Genomic DNA, 23372 nt, shown 5'->3' with positions numbered 1-23372 from the left:
ACAACTTAGTATCTAAGAAATTGACAACGATTGTGACAGACACCAAATAAGTTTATGTGACCAAGGCTAACAGCTGGCAACATAGTGTGCCGTAAACAAGCTAAACAAGCAATCCAATCCAAGAAAGCAAGCATGGCTCTCAATACGGTTCGCGATAGCTTGATAAAATGCATATTTTTCTGCGAATTTCATCCAACTGCTGGCCCAAAAATAATGTACCAGGTACGTGTTTAATTCTGTGTCACTCCGGCGCTCACTTGAAGGCACAATCATCCCTGGCAGCCAAAAATACTGTACGATGTCTTCAAAATTACGTATCGTGCAGTTTCGCTTTTGCCCGTTGCTGTTTGAAGTTGTGAATCAGTCGCTTATTACTTATTGCACGCCCCTTGAAGTGTATATTGCGAGTTACAGAAAATAATGCTGGATTCGTCATTCTTGGGGTGGCGGGGACGAGTCTATACGGTACATTTCTGGCTGCTAATGGCAGGTTCCTGTGAACTACATCAGCGAAGAAACATTCAGCGCCATCAGCGTCTACCTCATTCCGAAGCCGGAACTTCAGCACAAGTTGATCACTGTGTAAGTGCAACCTTTCCTTGGTCGTGCGATTTTGTAGTTGCTACCGCTTTTAAGACTGTGCCAGCTCGTTAAATCAATTAGTTTAATCTTGCGTGCCTCCTGGGTTACCTTTCTTTTTTTGGTCGTGGCTCAGTGATCAGACCAGTATCAGGTATGCACAAGCCCTGATATTTTCAAAAACCTGGAGGCATATCGTTAATAGCCGGACGAGATAAACGGCTCTGGCATGTAGTATAGACTCGATCAAATTAAAGTTTACTTATGGCTCATTTGTGGGCACACGTGAAGAGATTCATGCATGCTGATAACATGGTGCAAGAATTCTTATTTTGGCATACTTTAAGCACGACGTAATGCATTTGTCCATTTGCTTCGCCATACTGAAGCAAAGCATAGCAGTTGCTCTATTTCTTTTACCTTCAGGAAGAGTAATTTGTTGGTTTTATTTCAGGACATTGCAATCAATTACGGGTGTCCTTCCAAATTTTGCTTTTTTCTGCGCAATCTAATTTTCAATTTTGGTCCCACTTGCATTCTAGGAACATGTGTGAAATGAAAGTAATTGGCTACCCCGTGGGAATCGACAGCGCTGAATACGACCGAAATAGGCTGATGTTCAACCTCTGTTTTGTCTGCGATGCTAAAATGCGCACCATCCAGTATGAGCCCATTGTACGGAAGTTGGCAAACTACCTCACAACTCTTGAGGTAAGTTGAGTAAGTGCCATTGGCAGGTGATAATGCAAGCATTTTGTGTACTGAGAACCTGTGTGCTTGCTCCCGTTTAGCAAGAGACGAATTTCATCCGTGACGAGTCCAAGAAGTGCCACTTGCCAGAGATCATGTCGAAAATCCTGCACGACTTGAACATCAAGAGGAATTGCTCAATTCCTATAAGTATGTTCTCGTACATCTACGTATTAAACTAAAAGAGCCATTTCCTTGCAAATTTTAACAGAACCACAGAAGCTGATTGCAAGGATAGAGATGGGACAGTCTCAATTGTGTTTCCCAGTTGCAACAAGGAAAAAAAAAAGATTGCACAGCGTCATGGCACTTCTTAGGAGTGACTGAAGTGAAACTTGCATTAAGGATTATGAAAAAATCCAGAGTCTTTACCATTTCCTGAAGTGAAGAAGTGACAAATGACTCACTGCTCTTAATGATTACCCCAGATTGCTGTACCAAAAACTATGGTACTATGAAAGAGTCAAATAGCATCAGTTGGCAGTGCAGAGCTGTCATCACATGTAGTATTTGTAAACTTCAGCCATTATTTTAACAGAAAAGCAATTTAGACGGGAGTAACCGGAACCGACTTCATACCTATACCCTACCTTTGCACATTCTGTAGCAAGGCTAGAGCACTGCACATGGGGGCAGTTTTGCTGAATCACATTCCCATTTGTGACATGGTTTGGTTTTGAATGGTTCTTCAGACGAGTCAACCACAATATACCTCAAGGTGACAACAGTGCATGAAGCGCCTCGTATAGTGTCAGACCATGACGTGCCAATCTTCACGGCCAGTCGTCCTGCGTGCACGCCGTCTCAGTGGGATCTCACCACGCAGCAAGTAAACCAGATTTGCTTGACTGTGTCTGTTGCTTATGTCTTGCATATTACTAGCCATGGTAGCTTGTAGAGGAGGATAGTTATCGCTTGTTGTGTCAAGTCGTATGGCGAGAAGTGCTGTCATGTGTGTCATCTTGTTTTGGTGGGCACCAGCCGATGTCATTTACTGAGTTGTGAGAAGCATTTAGGGTGAGCTGGTAACAAGCTGCTCAAAGAGATGCTTTTTGCAACAATACAGTACAGGTTTTTTTAGCTTTCTGCATATTTTAGAGCAGCCGCTTTGGAGGCAAAGCCAACAATGAAGGAGAAAAGAGACCGTGATACAAGTTGGTAGTGAAGCCTTTAGAAGTTCTTCAGTGTACATTAAAATCTGCCACCATCTGCCGAACCTGAACAAAGGCATGCACAGATGATCGAGGTGTTGAAGTGGCAGCACTTGTGGCCTTTCAAAGCCACTGGCAGAGATTTTCTGCCTGAATTGTTCCATCATAAAACTTCTTTGCCACTGGCTCAGATGTGTGGCACGTTAGAACCAGACATCCGTGTTTTACATTTGATTTATTTTGTTGTGTTCTTGTGGTGCAGTGCACTGCAGTGTCCTTATTTATAAACGAAAAATAAACGCTGGGGAAAGAAAAAGAGGCACTCCCAGATGGCATGATTCATACTCAAGGTTTTTTTCTACCACAGCTTATCGCGTTCCGTGGTTAATAACAAGAAGTTGGCAGATGTGCGCATAGCTGCTAGTGAAGAAAAAACTTTGCAACAAATCATATACGAAGTTCAAATTTAAATAGCGAAGTCAACCTTTTCCTGCCTTGTGCTTCAACATCAAGCTGCAGTGCAAGCTCAAGATAATGGGCAGCCTTTTTTAGTGCGCTAGCACTGCAGCCCTTACTCACCGGTTTTGCCAATGTTTGTCCGATCCGTCTGCGACCTTGAAAAACTGGGTGGCAGGCGGGCCACCTAGGTCATGTGACCTTGTGACATCACAACCTGCCCACCAGATTGTCAGCAAACTGCCTACTATGGCAGATGGCAGTTCATTTAATGACCAGTTTTTAGGGGTTGCTCAGGAAGAGCAACGAGGGTCTCAGAAGACCCATTGGTGGCAGCACCTGCCATTGCAGGGCAGTGGCGCATAGCTTAACCGCTGTGCCAGGAGTGGCATGAGGACTCCCACGGATCGATGAATGTAAATTGGAGGAAGACCAATTCTGTATATATGAACGGCATTCATGGTTTCTTGTCATACCCTTAAGGCGGAGCTTAAAAGGACTATGCAATAAATTAATTGAGATTACATAAAGTAGACGAGAGATAGGCATTTCATCACTCGTCACCCCAACGCAAGAATTTTTAAGCTAGCATCAATAACAACGAAGATATAAGACGACTAAAAATTACGCTCCTCCTCTCCCCCCTCAACTCGTACACATGGGGCACCAGACAAAAATAAAGAAAACCGCTATGGGACTGGGCCCCGCCCATGAATACGTCATCAGATGACGTTCGCTTTGCAAGTTCCGGTTGTCGCTCCTAGCACCCCAGCAGCAGCGTTGGCGGCGTGGCGGTATCTCTCCGGTCTCTCTTCGCCTTCCTGGATTGCGGCGCGCATCGGGTTTCTTTGCTTGTCATCTGTTGTAGTTAGCAGTAATAAAGCCGGACCTCGAGGCACGACTGCTCGTGCTTACGGCCGCGATGGGCATCGAGCCCTATGCGTGCCCACGAAGAGCTGTGCGAATGGCTCCGGAACTCCCGACAGAAGGAGGCGGCAGAGGAAAATTGAAACCATATGCACGAAGGCAATGCCCTGGCCCGTGCTTGCCCGAGAGGGTCGCGCGCGGCGGCACGAGCAGACGATTTTCACGGCTACCGGAAGTGTGCCCGTAACGTCGTAGCTGCCGTTGCTCCAGTGAATGACAGCGTGTGGTGGCCTGGTGGCGTCATGGGTACAGTGACGTCTTTTTTTCACGATTTTAGTGCCAAAATCGGTCACTACGAGCACACCAATCGGCCCGCGAATTTTATGAAACATTTTTTAAAAATTTATAATAAATTGCCGGCTCAGTTCTGAACACTTATACTTGGTGTGAGTGCTCATTAGCATCATTTCTAAGCATTGAAAACATTTACAAGCGACTCTGAATTCTTTGCATAGTCTCTTTAAGTGCCCTTCCAGTTTTAATGCGCTAGCGCTAAGGCCCTCTCTCTAGCTAAAAAATCCAAGTTAAGCTAAGCACAACAGCTAGTGCTAGTGCACCTGTGTCACATTTGGCCCAACCAAGCTAAATTGTCTCATTTGTCTTTTGATTCCTTCGCCTTACAATCAGTGTGAATTGAGGGAGTATTGTGTGAAGCTCTCGCAAGGCGAGTGTGCAATCTCATGCTGGTAATGCAAAAGACTCCAGTAATGTCTTCTCATCTGGCGCTGTGATGGAGTGTGTTGTGATTGTGCAGCGTACTGCTACTGTGAAGTCTGGCCTTTGTGTGTTTTTTTTTTTCAGCATCGGCTCTTACACATGCTGGCGTGTATGCCGTGGTGGCTGCTTATTAATGCTGAATTGTTGTGTGCTCTTTCCCTCCCTGGCTGTTTCTTTTCTCTTTTCTTTTTTGACTTTAATGGATCACCAGTGGGATATCACAGCAATGCAGGTAAGGCACATCTGCATGTGACATCTGGCTTCCCTTCTAACTGCATTCTCTAACAGTCCATACAATGCACTAACAGCCATTGGCCTTTTTCTTGTGCTGTTGTTGCCATAAAAAGTCTTTTTTTTTGAACTTGGACCAGAACTTAGTCATGTTTTGTGTGTTCTGTAAAATCAACACCTTCCTTGCTCCTGGGGAATTTTATTTGCATTGTGTGCTGCAATGTGAAGACTGTGAGGTGTGCTGTGCTGTCTGTGCACCTGTGTATTGTTATTGTGCTCATCAGCAAGCTGCACTCTTGCAACTTTATGACAGATATGTAACGTTCAAGTCAGCAGCCGAGACTTTGCCATATCCCTGACGTGCTGACCATCAGGTTATTTTTGTGTGCGTAATATGTTAGGTTTAGCACCAACTTAGCTCATAGCCTGAACATGAAATAATAAATAAAACCTCATAGTCATGGGATGTAATCTTCCACTTTTGTGAGTGGTATCCGACTGCTGCATCATGTAGCACAATGTACATGTTGCATTAAACATTTATAATTAATTCTAACATTTAATGCTTAATTTATGTCGCTCTCAACCTAATGCTGATTGATATAAACACAACATGAAAGTTTGAAGCCGTAAGATTTTTATAGTTCATTTTCACATGCCAGGTGTACCGGCTAAATGTAATCAAGTTTCTAAATAAGTGTCCTCGGGGAGTGAAACCAACCTTGTGCTCTTGAGGGGCGTGTTGCCCATTCTGCGGTATTTTTTTCATTCTGCGAAGTTAGTTAATTAGTTACGACTAACTAGCTAACTTTTTAAAGAAAGTGTCAATTTAAGACTTATAGATCGCCTTGAAAAACAACCAGTAGAAAAGTTTGCAACCAGGTACCATTTACTCGGCTTATTTTACCAACCCTAAAAAATGCATGCAGAACTAAAAATCTACCACTTGACAATCGATGCTACTTGGGTGCCCAGACATGATCTGAGAGAACAAAATCTGCTTATTTCATATCCTGTGCCCAATGCAAACACAGCACCCTGTTGTAGACAGCGTCCCGGAGATTAGTAGAATTTTTCCCCTGACAGGGCATCTTGAGGTGCTCAAGATGCAGCACTGTAAGTGGTAGATTTTGAATTTCATGCTCTTTATTTAAGAGCCGGTATGAAAAACTGCGTAAACAGCACCTTGTTGCAGACCGTTGTTTTTCAAACTGATCTACAACTTTCAAATTGACACTTTTTTTCCAAACCCAGCAGTGCGGAAATTTTCTAGTTAGTCCGAACTAATTGACCAACTTTACAGAACTAAAAAAATAATGCAGCCTAAGCCACAGGGCTCTCAACAGCACTAAGCTTTCACTTGCCTAGCACATTCCGTATATTTAAAAAACGCTGTTATATTTATCTGGGGCACCTGGTGTTTGTTTGGTTCTTTTCACCACCTGGTAGAGAGTCTACTTTTTGAACACGTTTTGATTTGATCCTAAAGTGTGTACAGCTAGTCAGTTTAAAAAATAATTTATCATCATTACAACACATAAAAAGCTGCATAACAGTTTGATAGTGTTTGAAATGTGTGCATACATGCAGAAAAAAGTGACGACAGGTAGCAAGTGAATATCATTTGTGCTCGTGCGTCGATGTCTCATAGCCCTCGAGTTTACTTTCCGCCATTCATAACTGGAACTTATTGTTACAAATAAAGGGAAGATGCGGAATGAACTGGCATTGCTGAAGTACTGCATTGTAAGCTACTATGTTAATACAACCCGGCAAAGCAAAACAAAAAATGGTGGGGGGAGAGCTGGCATGAGGAAAGCTTGTCTGGAATGTTTGATGTCACATATTAGTGCTTGCCTTTTTTTTGTTTGCGCAAGAGTTCCCTACACCATCAGATGAAGGCTGGCCTAATAGGGCCGTTTGTCGTCATGAAACAAAGATGCGCGTTTTTTTTTGCAGTGGCAGTGTACCAAGTTGTCTGACATTAGTGCTTTCTAACTCTCTGATATCTGTTCGTGTAGATAGACGCTGTGGCATGGCCCTTGCAGCAGTGTGCTAGCCAATTTTTAGACACTAAGGTATATAATGGAACTGCTAGATGTAAAGAAATCACAAAAATTTGACTAATCAGGTCAGGAATGAGGTGTTGGACGAGGGTTGCTGAAGGAGCAAGGGCCAATTACGATGTACAGGCAGGAAAGAGGATGCAAGGGAGCCAGGTGGCATGTGATTGCACTGCAGTGATGTTGAGGTAGATAGCACCGAGTCCGGCTCTTGTTTTCGGTCCTTGTGGCGATCCCTTTGTAATGGCGTATTCCTATCGACGATCCGGAGCACATTTTTCTTGCTCCGTGAAGTGAAAAGCATGCTTAAATGGGCGATTTGGATTCAAATCTTGAGTTGTTATTTCCCAAGTTACTAGATTTTTTGCTCCTTAACGGATTCAAGGCGACTCTGCTCTGGATCACCGATTGGAATATGCCACAAGATGTTGCAGAGGCGTCGTTAGAAAGCACCTATCACAATGTTTTTGTAGTTTGCAGACAAAACAAGAGCTGTAAATATGTTACACTGCTTATTCTCACGCTGAGCGAGCTGCAAGACTTCTGTTTTTGCTAGTAATGGAAGAGAGAGAGAAGCAACTTTATTATGCTAATAATGGGATGTTTCTGTGGTCATTGAATGGAAGTTTCCTGTAGTTTTGCTAAATGTTGAGGCAGTTTAGCAGTACTGGCAGTTATTTGGCTTTGTGCCAGGTTACCAGCAATATACTATTGCCTGCTTGTGTGGTTTTTTAACCACTTAATTTGTGTATTACTCAAAGATGCATTGCCACTCTAGCTTTGTGCTGTTAACCTACGAAGAGATAGCCTCCATATTCATATTTTTGCTTGTTCTGCTTTGCTTTACTGCAGTGAGAGTAGAAGAACATGCCTGTGGTTATTTCAGATACTGCCATACATTGATGGCTTCAGACATGTAGCGAAAATCGCAATCGAAGCTGATGTTGAAGTCAGCCTGGTCAAAGAGTGCATCAGAAACATGCTGTGAGTGTTTAGTTTGTCGTTTCATCTTCATTATGTTTGGGTCCTGTCGAATATAGATTGATGTTGAGAGAGTCGTGTTATTGTTGTCTTTTGCGCCATTGCAGGTACTATGGCATAGTGCAACTGATTCCCCTGTTCCTCTACTCTGCTGTCTACGCAACAACACCAGAGATTAGGATACTGGCTACAGATTCTGTTGTTCAAAAGGAGTGCATCTCCTACGTTGCTAGACAAGGTGATGCCCTAACGCTGCTTTTGTTTTTTTTTTTTGTTGCATAGAAGCCTTTTTTTTTTTAAATGCAGCCCTAGAGTAAGAACATTTCTTGCCAAGTTTTGTGGTATGGAAAACAGCTGTTTGTTAAACAGGCAGAGCACCAAATTTTTGCTTTGTCAACTCTCGCCTTCATCCACTTGCGAAGTGGTCACACGAAATGCTGGTAGATAAAACGGGCATAGTCATTTTCACAGTGTTGCTTTTTTATCACTGTTGCATAGCCACATATTTAATTGCAGACCCAGATAGCCTGCAATGGTTTAGTTGTGGTTAATATGGTTTGCCTAAACTTAACTTGATCATTGCACCAGATACACTTTATTCTGAAGCCCACCACAAAGTGGCATTTCAGTGCGAACGTTGCATTGAAAGAGTGGTTGCTCATTTAGCGTATGTGAGTAGTACTATGACTGCAAAACATGTTAAACTTTTGTTGCAGGTTCATGAATAGTACTACTACATGCGTTTGTGATACATTGGGTGCAGGAAGGAACTTGAAAGCTGTAGGTACAACACCAGAGACAGTAGTTGAACTACTATTGCTACAGGCACAAGCAGCAGCTGAGCAGCAGTAATAGCTTAATTAACTAGAATGCTCTTTGCTCAATCAGTGGAGCAGAAAACGTTGGCACTTCCTTGAACCTCTGCATGGCACACTACACCCTATTTTGATACAAATGTACAATTATAATTTTGTGAGGTGCAGTCTGTTAAACTATGTGCCATATCATTAGCACTTCTTTCCAGAATGTTACTGCTGTTTATTTATTGTGTGTTCATAGTTTTTTGCTTATAGTATTTGAAGGTAGGTACGTTTTGCAGAGCATGGTGAAATATGAACCTATAAGGAGAACTTCAGCCGGAAGGCAGAAGCTCTTCTGAGGTTTCGACCAAAGTTTGAATTTCTTCACGTGTCAAATTATTTAAAGCCATAACCACCAAACTTCAGGTAGTACCGTCATATTTGAATCAAATGCAGTCAGCAAAATGCATAGATTTTGGCACAGTCAGCACCAGCAACCAAGGGAACACCTAGCAAGGGTTAGCATCCAGCTGTGGCATTTCTTTACTATTACTCAGCCAACTAGCATATCCTATTAATGCTATTAAGCAGGGGTTGAGAGTGAGTCACGTGGGTTCCTGAAATATGGAAGTTTGCGAGGATAGGGCGGTTGCAGTTGGCTCGGGACATGGTTGATAGCAGATCAGCATGGGAGGCCTTTATGGCACTGCTCTCTGCTCATCCTTTAGTGCTTGCTTAATTAGTGCTTGATGCTACCAAGCTGCTCATGCAGGTTTGAATGCCGAGACTTTTTTTTCCTGTGATGCCATACCGGCTGCCTCTGCCTTCATTTCGCCAGTGTTTTGCCACAAATGGTTATATGGGAAGCAGATAAAAAGCCGTTTATCGGCTGTTTTCAGGGAAAAATCTGCTAGTTCATCTAGGAACACGTCAGCGGCTCTGCAACAACATGCTTTGCTCGTGCATTAGTTTCGCCCAAGTATCCAAATTTGAACATCCTGTTGTGCCAGGATTTTGTGGAGTTGCACATTAAGGGGTTGATGAGTGGAGGCACACACCAACACAGGCGCACGGTCACTAAGCTGGCCACAGTATTGGCGGACTTGTGCTCAAGCAAACACTTTCTAAAATTCCATGAACATTCTTTGCCAAGTAGAGTCAAACCTCATTACAATGAAATGGCTTATAATGTAATAATGGATATAATGAAGAAATGACAATTCCACTTGGAAGCTCAGTCAAGACTGGCTATAATGAACTAATTGCCGGACCTCTTCAAATTCGTTACAAGGTTCAACTGTAATGTAGTGTGAATGCTGTGGGTTTGCCAGATATATAGTCCTTCCATGGAACACCCTATGCTGCCTGCTGCTTTTTATAGCTTTTCCCCACTGCATTGGATCAGCAGCTGCGTGTGCTACTTAATCAGAAGCTGTGCGTTTTTTGCCCAACCATAGTGGCCACACACAGATACAATCTGAAAACACGGAAGGAACCACAATTTTAGCCATCATTTACAAACCAGAGGTGCTTAAAAAAAATGCTCCTTCAGTATACAACACCCTAGATTGAACCAAAGAATGCTGTCAGTGGAAATTTAAATGTTGGTGCACGTTTTGTAATACAGAATCGGTACTTTGCCGAAGCATTAAATATGTTCAGCCTCTAATTTGCGCTTCCTGAACTCTTGCATGCTTCCTTCCATTAGCATGATTGCAACAGTTTGACAGGTAGTGAAGTAGAAGTCATAAGGGGAACACATCTAATCAAACCAGTGAGCAAGGTTGGAACTTGGAAGGCTAATGTAAAGGCTTAAAATAATGTTTAGGACAGCATAGCAAGCTATGGAAAGAATGGAGGCAATGCTGACAGGAAAAGAGTGGTGTGGGTTAGGGAGCAAACACAGGTTAATGACATTTTTGCTCAAATCAAGAAGAAATGTAAATGAGAGGAATATTAATGGTACATTATGGTAGGAAAGTGGATTGTGGATAGCAAGAGGAAAGTGTAGTAGCCGACAGCATAGAGTCAGAGGGGGAGGTGAAATTGAGAAGTCCGCAGAGATCGGGTGGTGGTCGCAGCTGGCTAAGGGCAGGGAGAGTTTTTGTCCTGCAGCAGACATGAAAAGGACTGATGATGATGGCAATGAACTCTTCCAAACAGTTTACTGTGCAATGTGGTAGCAGTGCTTGCTTATCCTTTTCCATTTGTTTCAGGTCGACCAAGGCCAACATTCAGGTCGATATTTGAAATGTACTGCAGTTTTCACCACAGCAACAGTGTTCGAGACGTCTGTGCCCGAACGAACCCTCATAGCCTTGGAATAGATGAAAGGTAGCTGTACTAGACCAGACCTCTGCTCAAGTTTTCTCTGCCATTCAACCCTTATATATCTAGGTTGGCCAGAAGTTTTGGGAATGGACTTGGTGCAAGTTCATAAAAAGTTTTTCATGCCTATCATTTAGCTGCGTACAAGCCACTTGCACATTTGTTAACGTGTATTTTCTTGCTTTTGCTATTCGGTATTTTATGTCACACCTTTACGCAGTTGCGCTGCTCCTAGCCTTCGACAGTCTCTGTCGCTGCCAATACAAGTGGCAACACAGTGCAGTAAGCTTTTTCATTGCACAGACCTTCAGCCGCTTTGAGTGTCGAGATTAGCAAAGCATATTAACCATGTTCATCTTTGTTTCCTGCATTGTCATTTGATTAGTATAGATTTTCTCACCTTTCATCGAGTGCTGCAAGTTTTCCACAACTTGTGCAGTGCCAAGGTTTCAAGAAATTTTCTGTCATGGATGTGGCCCTATATTTTATTCAGAACAGGTGCAGTCAGCTCTGCCAGCCATGGTACTATATATTCCTTGTTAATGACCTACAGAGTTATGCACCTTATCACTGGACTGTGAAATGACACCTGTCTGACATATCTCTGTGGTCACCCAACTGCTGATGCATTCTCAATTTTGTGGTTAGCACCATCAACATGCTATTAAGCAGCATGACACGTTTTAAGGCCATTTGCTTTTTCGATTAGCACACATTCATCTCCAATTTCAGCTTTTTAATTTTTATTCCTGGGCCAAGAAGGGCAAGGTGACTAGGCATTTATGTTTTATTAGCATAGGATACAGCCAGGCCTCCGACAATCATTTTGCTTCTCAAACGAGAAGAAACTAGTTCTGCACGTGGCCAGAAGGTCAACTGTTGTTGCAAATCTGTAGTTTTCTATTCATGGTGAAACTGTTTAGGCTGCCTGTAAGCTGCATTAACTGTCGCAGTGACCAGAGAGAGTCAGAAACGTATCACATCACAGGTGAACTAGCTAGCTGGTTAGAATTGCTCTTCTTGAGTAACATGCACTTGTGACACTTTGGGTGCTTCCTATTAAAAGTGTAGCATGCTAAAGGAAGCGATTTTTTTCTTATTGACCAGGAAACTTGTACAGTACGGTGTAATGAAGGGCCTGCTTCGTCGTCTTCACAAGTATCCAATAGACCTGAAGCGGTCTGGAGACAGTGCATCGAAAAGCAAACCTGTTGCAAAGTACTTCGATGGAGCCCACAGCTATGACGATATTTGTGCAAAGACGGGTGAGCAGGCATATTCCATTTTGGGGCTTGTGCCGAGGTAGGAAAGCATGTTCTGTGAAACAAGTTGTTCCATGTCACTCTTAGCGTAGAGAGCAGCCTACTCAAGAGACAATAAAAATATGCAAGTTACTGAAAGTGCATAGTGTTAGAAGTGATTGCTAGGAATTTCTAGTTTCACAGCTTCACATTTTGTGCACAGGGCTCATAGTGGCAGGGAGGGGTGCCCAGCGTTATGTCCTGCACATGCCGAGACTGTTAGCAGCCAGTTTCACAGATGGTGGAAGTATAGTCGTGGACAGAAGTTTACGGGGTATGGGCTCACAAAGATAAATTTCTCAGCAGCCAGGTTAAGGGAGGTCATTGTAAAGAGCGGATGCACGATCTGATGTGCGTGCTCCATCCCCTGGAAGTATACCAGCCAGCAGGCTTTCGAGGCCAGAGAGAAATTTTTTTATGTTAGTCAACATCATGCAGAATTGTCTACGACTGTACATCTGGCCTCCAGCGATAGTCATGGACAGAGGCTGCAGTACATTCAACTGCAGCATCATCACTACAGAGTGGCCACTAGTTCAGTGGAGAGCATCTCTTGGGCCTCATGTATGGCATGGCATCCCTCATATCTGAAATTTTTGGGACCATCCATTTGATAGCATCAGTAAAAGCCTTGCACATGATTTGCATCTATGGCTACAATGCTAACTGGTGTTGCCGTTTTTCTCAGTCTACATTCGCTTTATTACATACACACACACCTGTCAGCTCCGAAACATTTTAATGGTCAAAACAACAATCAAAACATAACTTTGTGGAAAAGGTGACAGCCTGTCTCTTTAGTAAATGTGTTATATGTTTGCAGATTCAGAAGCAGAGGTGGCATGCAAACTGTGAAGATGCAGTTTACCTTATCCTTTCTGAGGCAGATTTATCCATTTGGCTTGTAGACTGGATGCACTACACAATAGTGCTCCCTCTAAAGAGGATTGCAATTGAAAGCAGGCCCCATCTACTGCTAAGACTCCTCTGTACTGCACTGTTGTTGGAGCATTCACACTTTTATACAGTCACCTGATTGGAGCCAGTCAGCCATGTTGAGGTAGTGTGTACAAGTGGCACACTGCTTGTAAGCTGCTCTACATTTGCTTTATTACACACACCTGCAGTGGGCATAGTTGGGCTGATGATGATCCTACTCATGTGGTCCATTTCTTGCAGGCATGAGCTACAAAGAACTGGACGACATACTTGACAAGGACCCAAATGTGTGCGTGTGCTGGAAGTAGAAACTTCTGCAGTTACCATGATCCCATTATCCTGTACATACAATTAAAGCTATTTTTCAAAACACTGTCTTCTGCAAGGTTATCTGAAACATGCACTACTTGAAATTTTCCTGGAAAATTGGCCATTTGTGACAGCATGGTTATGTAACTGGCTTGATTTCCCACCTATCATTCTATATACCTTCAATAAATTGGTATACAAAGTACTTATCTTTCACACCTATACTAATTTCATACATCACAAGGCGCAACGCTCTCAAAGGAAACTGCATGGTCTACATCCATGATCAAATAGTGATGTGTTCCTTGTGGACAAAAAAAAAATAGTAGTGCGCTCCTTATGGAGAGCGAAAAAATAAGCCTGCACATGACACGTTAATCATGAACTCCACTAAATGCACAGTTACTGCCGCTGACATGCCGTCACAGTCTCGCGCTTTAGGTCACAGTACCACAAACCAAGCAGAGTAACATGGTTCCCTTTTCTTGCGTACTACTACTGTACCTTTCACAGCACTGCACCTGATAAACAGTGTAATCTTCACTTGAGTAGAGTGTCCTGCACACGCCTCCACATATAGGGCGGCCATCGTTAACATGATCATGTCATCACCTGGGTCCTAAGACCTGCAGGTCTTTATGGCATTATTAGAGCAGATGCCCTTGCTTCAGAATATATCAACTGGGGTTCGCAAACTCCATTCTCTACCCCCTCTCGATCAATTGCGCAAGGCAGACCATGAAAAACGACTGCACATAACATTTTATCCAGCTGCACTGGGAGGCTAGAATGGCCTTCAGTGCATAATTTCTTCAACTAGTGGTTCTCACAGCCAAATTGCAGACCCTTGAAATACTCTTTGCAATCTGCACATTTTAGTCTACACATTTCATGTGCACAAGATGCACCCATGAAGAGGTGCAGTCAGTGCCTAGAGTTATATTGCAGAAATGTTTGCAGGACCCACTGCACTGCTGTAATGGTCGACAGTGCCATGTCAATTCTGTGCAGTTTCCATTAGCAAGTTAATAGCGAGCTTATCCTGCAGTAAGCCATTACTTACCTAGCTGCAGAGTTCTTCCACAATCTTTTCTAAAAACCGGACTGCAATTTCCCTTGCAAGTTTGGAAACTGGTGTACCTTGTACATTCCAATTGGTAATGTGGAGTAAAGCTCTGAATACAAGCACGCACAAAATTCGTGTCATCCAATAACTCGGCATTTAAATGCACGCATAGAAGCACCCTTTTGAATTTGCAGAGGAAAATGCACTCCAGAACGCAGATTGGAACAAGACTAATTCTGGCAACACTTCTCAGCTATGTAGTGCTCTTAAAACTGTCATGCACAAACACTTTCGGAACATGTTTTTTTTTTTATTGCGGCAATGTTATGTGGCATTTTGTGCTCTTACATGTATGTGTCGTCTATGGTTTTTGAATTGATGTGCCAAGCCCAGACTTGAGAGCATAAAATATGGTTGTGTTGGTCCCCTTGCACAAAATTGGCAAGGCAGCAATTGCGGGTTTTCCACGCAAGCTGCCAAGCAGTAAAGACAACACAGGAAATAATGCGAATGATTTTTATTCAGTGAAAGAAACTTGGGTTTAACGTCCTGAAGCGACACACTGCTAAGAGCAACACCATAGTGGAGGGCTCCAGATTAATTTAGACCACCAGGGGATCTTTAACATGTGCTGACATCGCACATCACATAGGCGTTTTTGAATTTCGCCTTTTTTGAATTTCGCGTTTTTGAATTTCAGTCCAACTTGCTGTGGCGGCTTGGTGGCTTTGGCGCTTGGCTGCTGATCCCGAAAATCAATCTCGACCGCCACAGCAAGTTAACAAAGGTCACTTGCTAGACATGCTTTAACCAATTTTGCATAATCCTTCTATGTACCATTAACAGTTAAGTTTTTGAATTGTACTTAAATTGTATATCCAGGCCTCAAGAAAACCAATTTAGTTTTTCAATGAAAAAATGGAGCACACCAATGGTGAATTTCTTACATGCATGCAGAAAAATTTTGCTCTTAAAATAGGTGGTGAAAAAAATGTGTTTGTAGAAATATCTGCCTTCAGCGCAGGGTGTGCTACCAAGCACAATGTTTTCAGATATTTGCTGTTCTTGGTAAAACCTTATTGGAGTGTGAAGGATGCTAAATTTGCCTGAAACAGAAGTCAGCATGCAGACTTGCGCTATAAATTAGCTGGGTACACTATATTTGTTTAACATGCAACTTACATGTTGCATATATTAAACCCTTGCAGCTCTCACTAACAAACACCCAGCTCAACACAAGGCTGACAGCAGACCCTGAAGAAATTGCCAAGCAATTTTGAAATGGCAGGCTCCCTTCTCCCCTTCACCTGCCCCTATTCCACACCAAGATTTTTTTTGTATTTATTGTGAACAAAAGTCTGGGCTCGGTTATCTTCTTAAGCCATATTTTCTTTCTTTCCAAGGCAATCTTCAAAGTCTGCTTAGTCCTGAAAGCTTGGATGCATGCCAGACAAAGCCAGAATAAAGCTGCCATGTTTGCCCACCACTGAGTGTATCCTACCCTAGCAGGCTTAACAAGGGCACCACAAATGGATTCCAATCATTTCAACTCCTCTAGAAAACTGCAAATTTGGAACTTTAAATCCTGGCACATTAGACTAGCATTATCTGACATGTTTTCATGGGGAAAAAAATCCACAATGCAGAGAGCACTTGCCATCCTTGCACTTTTCAATCACTGTCCAACTTCATTCTTGTATTTCAAACATTTACAACAACACATCTGCAGCACACTATCCTCAGACTTCAAAATGGTGAAACGTATAGAGAAAGGGTATTTTTTAAAGTGTTTGACCAGTATCCACTATGTTGGAGGGGGCCTCGATTAAAATTCGATATTTAATTTTAATATTGAATTAATGATTTAATTAATTTAATAATGACTATTGCTCATCCATTTCAAATATAGATGAAAATGGCCATACAGTGACCTCCTTTTCAATTGTAGACCTCCTCTTTAATAAACTTGCAATCAACATAGACCATAAACTAAATCTTTTAATGCCTGCTGCAATTAGCTAGTAGAACTACTGGTATTCCAGCCTTACATTATTGATAATTATTACAAAATTTGATAATTATTACAAAAGCAACGTCACTCTCTTCGATCGTAAAGTGAGCCTAGCTGAACTAGCACATCACATGTTAAGGAAATGACGAAGAGGCACACTGCGTTATATAATGGGAAACCTCCTTGGAGTCACGACAGGAAAACACTGCCGCAGTATGTCGCAACATATTTCACCACAACGTGCTAAACCAATTTTCTGTCATCACCATCCATTTTGCTAGTTGAAAATAACTGGGCCTTGGGTTCCACTGAATGATTATATTGCAAGAGGATTTTAAGTCCCAATTTCACTAATGGCAGCACCACATTGATTGTGGTCAAAATATTAATGGACTTTTTTAAGAAAGCTAGTTTATGAAGATTACTGGAAATAACAGGACACTGAATGTACTGCTCTTTATATTTTTCGGTCATGGTAAAGGCTACAGGAAACTTTACCTTCTTCAAGAAGAGTTCCAACAGTTTTAGCCTGCTGTTAATAGCATTAATATGAAATTACTCTCTGCAAGTCACTGAGAAGGAAACACCGCTTCACCATCTATATCGATTGTGATCTGAATATCAATTCACAGTAGTACCTTGTTTTCTAGGACAGTAGATTTAAATTAAAGCAAATGGCATTTATATGGAGAATTTACTGTACTGTATAGATGCGGCACAGTCTGGGCACAGCACAAATTAAACCAGATATTGTTTTTCTGTTCTTTGTTTTCAAATTGAATGTACCCCCACCTATCTTTATGGCACTACTGTACATAAGATTCGGTAATAAATATCACAGCTTTTGTTTAGCCACTGCAGTTTAAACCGCAACTGCAAAGCATGCAGAGCATTCAGAAGAAATTTCACAAAACATGCCAAGCTCACTTTGTGGTATGCTATCTAAGTGGGTTTACACTTTCCTTTTTTGTGAATGGCAACACTTTTTATTCTACACTAAAGTGGGCACGCATTAATGCTCGACATCCTACCATGCTTCCTAGACACATCTCAACTTTAAAATATGAGAAACCCAAAATGGAATTTCTTGGGTGCTGTGTCCTAACCCTTAAGGTACGCAATCACTGCTTTCATTGAAAACCATGTGTAAAACTGTGAAACTGAACACAGCTCTTTAGTCAGCTATTCTGCTTTCAAGTCAGCCTGCACCATAAAAACCATTGGTCATGCTATGTACTTTTGCCCTCCTGCCGACTTCGTAGCAATCGTCTGGGTGGTATAAAACAGATCGCATTATGCACACGCCAAAATTCTATTATTTACTTTTCAAAAACAAAACCTTGTTTTAAACACAAAGAAATATTTAGCCCATTACCTCAGTTCCATATTTCATACCTCAGGCAAAAGCACAAGTGACTAATGTTACGACCGCCCATGGGTGCATTTACACTAAACTGGCTTCACTGATTTAAGCATAATACAGTGTTTTTATTACAAAAAGCAGTCATTGGTTATCAAAGTGCTTTACGACCTCACCCTGGCCTAAAATACTTCATTCCTCCAATGTTTTAATGCTATTTGCTAAATACAAATGTAATTATACCACAAAACTGAACATGACCCCCTTCAATTTTAGCCAAGAGTACGCATGAGAAAAACATTTGAAAACATTAGCATAACTGGAAATTCCAGTAAGAATTTTTGAACTTGAAACATTACTGCCACCTATTTTCAGCAGTTCCGTCGACCATGCACCAGTCACTGCTACATAAAAGCTTTATTTTTACAGGAAATCTTAGCGTTATCACAAGCTTTTTTTTTTGTTTAAGTACTAAAATACCTAAATTTTTCCTCAACAAATCTGAGCAAAATTATTAGCTTCACTTGAGGGCAGCCAAATTTTTCTAATTTCATGCCAGTACTATCTATTCAAATCTACAGCACCCCAAGACTAATAGCTAACTATCAGGAAAAAGAATGATCGCTTACTTGTTCTATTATACTACCGACTTCACAAACATCTGGTCTATATAAGACGTATTTCATTATTCGTGCTTGTCAAACTTTCATTCTTCATACTTCTTAATATGTTAGCCATGAGCACCTCCGGCCCTTTACTGCAGGGATATTTTAGCGCATCAGGTGGCACTAAACTACTGCCGGTTTTTATGCGAAGCATAATAGGGACACTACTTAGCTCAACCATAGCCCACCCTGACGCGGCCGCGACCACCAAGGCTAACTCCCGCTAGGGGGCGATTGTCGTCGCGGCATTGGGGCATTCATTCATAAAAGTATGAATTTTTAATGGGTTAGACTGGGATGCAGGGAACATTTATGGCTAAAAGGAACAGTGGCAGGCAAGCAAACACTCCTTGGCTTTGTATACCTGTGGACAGGGGTTAATGCCAAAGACGAAAACAGGAAAATGTTAGAATGTATTGCAAGCGACATTGATGAGCTAAAAGGACAGGGCGAGATAAATATATTAGGCGACATGAATGCACACATAGAAGACCTGGATGGGTACACGGATTCGACAGGAAGCATGCTGCAGGACATGTGTGATAGGCATGATTTAGTTTTATGCAACAGCGCCGAGAAGTGTGAAGGGCTCATAACATGGGAGGCAGGGAGTCTGCACTCGACGATAGATTATGCACTATTGTCACAGAGGATGTATAATAGATTAGGGGTAATGAGCTTAGATGAAGATGGTTGTTGAGCTTCAGAAGAAAAAGCAATGTAGGACTGAAGCAAGATGAACAATCAGGGGGGAATTTTTACTCAGAAATGCAATTGGAAGCAGCAGCCAAACAAATCGAGAAAGTAATTTTTGAGGATAGTGAAACAGAATGGACTTATACCAAATTAACTCGATTACTGGAGCTAGAGCTAGCTAAGGTGCGAGTAAAGCAAAAAGGGAAAAGATACAAACCCAAGAGTTGGTGGGATGAGGAGGTCAAGAGGGCAATAGAAAAGCGCCAGGGAACACAGATATTCCAAGAAGAGGGGGGAACCAAAGCCCGAAGTAGACAGAAAATGGTATACCTTCATAAACTGTAGGAGGGACGCATCCAATTTGATTAATGAGAAAATTAGAAGAAAGGGTGCCCAATGGATGTCAAAAGTAAATAAAAGCAGCCCAAAAATTCTGGAAACATCTAAACGCAATGAGTAATAAAACTAGGCTAGAACAAAGGTTTATTGTTACAGATGAGGGTATTCGACTAGAAGGGGATGAAGCAATAAAACAAATAGGAACAAGGATGACGGAAAAACTTACAGCAAGCACGTGGTACATAATTTATCGGAGGAGGATAGACTGGTTACAGCAATAGCTTCACTTGAGCAAGGAGAGTGGGAAAGGGCAGAGAAGGTTCCTAGTGGCACATCAACAGGACCAGATAGTATCTCGATTATGTTGATAAAGAAGTTAGGACCAAAATCCAAGCAAACATTAATACAGGTAGTGAACAAAATGATAGTGGATGAGAAAGTCCCCGATGAATGGTGATTAAGTAGAATGAACATGATATATAAGGGAAAGGGGGAGAAAGCAGACGTAAGTAACTATCGTCCTATAACAGTGACATCTGTGGTTTACAGGGTGATGATGCAAATTATAAAGGATAGACTGCAGGCTTGGGTGCAGAACGAGGGGGTGTTAGGGGAACTACAGAATGGGTTCCGGAAACAAAGGAGATTGGAGGACAATCTATTTTTATTGACACAGTGTATAGAAATTGCGGAAAAGGAACATAGGCCCTTATGGCTAGCATTTCTGGATATTAGGGGAGCCTATGACAATGTTACTCAGGAGCATTTGTGGGACATACTGGGCACATTGGATGTGGAAAATGGAGCAATTAATCTTTTGAAAGATATATATAGAGGTAACAGAGTGCTCATAAAATGGGGAAAAAATGCATCAGGGCCTGTAGAGATACAGCGGGGGCTTAGACAAGGATGTCCTCTGTCCCCTTTGTTGTTCATGTTGTACCTGCAAGGGTTGGAGACCAAGCTAGAGGGGAGCGGACTAGGCTTCAACCTACCTTTTTTCAAGCAAGGGGAATTGACTAAACAGACATTGCCGGGACTAATATATGCGGACGATATAGTGATAATGGCTGACAACAAGGAAGACCTGCACAAGTTGTTAGACATATGCAGTACAGAGGGAGGTAGAATAGGCTTCAAGTATAGTAAGGGAAAATCTGCAGTCATGATATTTAATGAAAAGGGCGGCGAGCATAGAATACAGGAGTTCGTACTAAAAGTAGTGAATGAGTACAAGTATCTTGGGGTGTGGATAAATAACAGTGTTGAGTATCTGACAGAGCATGAAAAATATGTAATGAATAAAGCTAGTAGGAATGCAGCTGTCATGAAAAATAGGGCACTGTGGAATTACAATAGGTATGAGGTCGTAAGAGGGATCTGGAAAGGGGTGATCGTCCCTAGCCTGACCTTCGGTAATGCGGTTCTGTGTATGAGGCCAGATGTTCAAGCAAGGCTGGAAATTAGGCAACGGGGAGTAGGGAGGTTAGCTTTGGGAGCACATGGCAATACAATACACCAAATCAGGGGGTACAGGGTGATATGGGATGGGTGTCTTTCGAGAGCAGAGAGGCTAGCAGTAAGATAGCTTTTGAGGAACGATTGAGAAAGATGGAGGAAAAGCGGTGGGCTAGGAAAGTTTTCAGATACCTGTATATAAAGAATGTTGACACGAAATGGAGAAAGCAAACTAGAAATTTGACAAGCAAATATCTGGACAGCAGTAAGGGGGCAAATCAGCAATTATCGTTTAAGAAAAAGGTTAAAGAAACAGAGAGAGCTTTGTGGAAAACAGGGATGCTGACGAAATGGGCACTGGAAACATACCGGACCTTTAAACAGGAAATTGTCAAAGAAAATATCTATGATAATTGTAGGGGAAGCTCTTTGTTGTTTGAGGCCAGGACTGAGTTTTGCGGACTAAGACGTATAGAGTTGGGTACCAGGAGACACTTTGTGCATTGCGTGCGGAGAGGAGGAGGAAACGGCTGAACATTTGATACTTTTCTGTAAAGGGCTTCACCCTACAGTGGAAAGCAGCGGGGCTGACTTACCCAAGGCATTGGGGTTTAGGGATAGTGAAGGGAAAGTGGACTTTAAGAGGTTAGAAGTAACCAAGTGAAGGTTATCCGATTGGTGGCTAAAAGCAAGACAGGAGTAAAATTTCACAAGACATGGCTAGGTGGCTTGAGACACCGCCCGATGTAAAGGGTTCAGCCGTATCCATCCATCCATCCATCCATCCATCCATCCATTGTATAAAAGAGTCCCGCTCCTCACGCCGAGGCAGTCATACAGCGAGATGCTGCCTATAGACAGGGAAGCTCGGCGGAATGAAAAGCGTAAGCTTCAGCATCTATGTTTCGCATCCTAGGCTTAACCTTAGCTAAGCCAGGCCATTTTTTTTTTTCCTCACTTGTAATGCCTCGTATAATTTTAGAACTGCACACCATGTTTGATCCAAAAATACAATTCCACAATGGAAACTTCATTTTGCAGTGTTCGAGACAGACTGCTATCACCATAATAACATTAAAGACTGATGCTATTCCTTAAATAACCATGCCATTCCTAGACACGCAGCCAACAAGGAAGCCTTCACGAACATATTTTCAGACTACACGAGTGTTTTTTAGCCTATCGCACATATACTGAAAGCCACACCTCTTGTTATCCATATGGCTCATATCTAATGAACAATATTTTGCCATTTCCACACCCAAGTGCTGCAGTTATACAGTGCCCTTCTTTATGAGTCTCCTCGCAAACATTCAACATTTTATCATGCTTATTCTCATCCATTTGCATTTAAATGCTGTTAAACAACAAAACCATTTCTCTGCGTATTAGACCACTAGTGCCAAAACACTCAATTTAATACATCATTAATCATTATCTGTCGAAGGCCTCCACCATAACAGTCTTACCCTTTTTAACCTCATCTGCTCACCTGACTCTCTGCCACCCCCAGCTGTGCTTGCCTTGTGTTTTGCACAACCTGACCTTTAGAGAGGAGGTTACCCTATATCCTCACTAAACTGATAGTCAAAGCATACATGCCAACATATACTGCACACCTAACCAGGCATCAGTTTTAAGTCACTCAAACCTTCCCAATTTCACTTTTAAACAAACAACACTAGCAAGGAAGGAAAACCATGCTTCTTTTCGTTGTTTAATCACGGCAACTGAAACGTTTTAACTGTCACTGAATTGCACCCATATGCTTAAAGGCAACCCCAGTTAACCACAACATTTACTTTCCCTAGAAATATGCGCTATGTAATGACCTGTAAACTCTTCAAATCCCACACTAGTGTGTCTCATCATGCCCACAGTTCTCATAAAATTTTCTTTTAAGACAACCAATTTCTAATTAAAATTTTTTTCAACTTTCTTGAAGCTAACTTTTACTGTAAATATTTCACAATATTAATGCATTACTCCACATTTAAAATTTCACTGCAATGAAACAACCAACCTTATTACTTGCCTTGAGCATTTTTCTGCACCTGGCATCTGTTCCTTCATCACATTCAAAATTCTTCAGGCATGACAATTTTTTCCTGCACCTATCATGTGGTTAACGCACAACCATTCAACTCAAATCTACATAACGTATATTTTGCACAATTAGCATTTCCCACAAATTAACTATTCATTCCACGCTGCTAAATATAATTTCATAACCGCAGAATGTATA

At 42.0% G+C, this 23372-nt stretch overlaps 1 protein-coding gene across 2 annotated transcripts; it reads left to right on the top strand.

Annotated features, from left to right (window-relative positions):
• Window positions 1-85: 85 nt before the first annotated feature.
• Nprl2 (Nitrogen permease regulator-like 2) lies at window positions 86-13604 on the top strand. Of its 2 annotated transcripts, XM_077666159.1 has the most exons (11): window positions 86-222; window positions 491-582; window positions 1122-1290; window positions 1371-1479; window positions 2022-2158; window positions 4792-4812; window positions 7761-7858; window positions 7963-8093; window positions 10872-10989; window positions 12091-12248; window positions 13464-13604. In XM_077666159.1, the coding sequence occupies exons 1-11, from the start codon at window positions 133-135 to the stop codon at window positions 13529-13531; spliced, it is 1191 nt and encodes a 396-aa protein (XP_077522285.1). In that variant the 5' UTR covers window positions 86-132; the 3' UTR covers window positions 13532-13604. The 2 variants fall into 2 exon arrangements, with proteins under 2 accessions (XP_077522285.1, XP_077522286.1); XM_077666160.1 differs by lacking the exon at window positions 4792-4812.
• The last annotated feature ends 9768 nt before the right edge of the window (window positions 13605-23372 follow it).

This window comes from Amblyomma americanum, chromosome 5, assembly GCF_052857255.1.
Source record: "Amblyomma americanum isolate KBUSLIRL-KWMA chromosome 5, ASM5285725v1, whole genome shotgun sequence".
In the NCBI taxonomy this organism is placed as follows: domain Eukaryota; kingdom Metazoa; phylum Arthropoda; class Arachnida; order Ixodida; family Ixodidae; genus Amblyomma; species Amblyomma americanum.
Note: the sequence above shows the minus strand (reverse complement) of the source record. Positions and strands in the feature narration are given on the sequence as shown.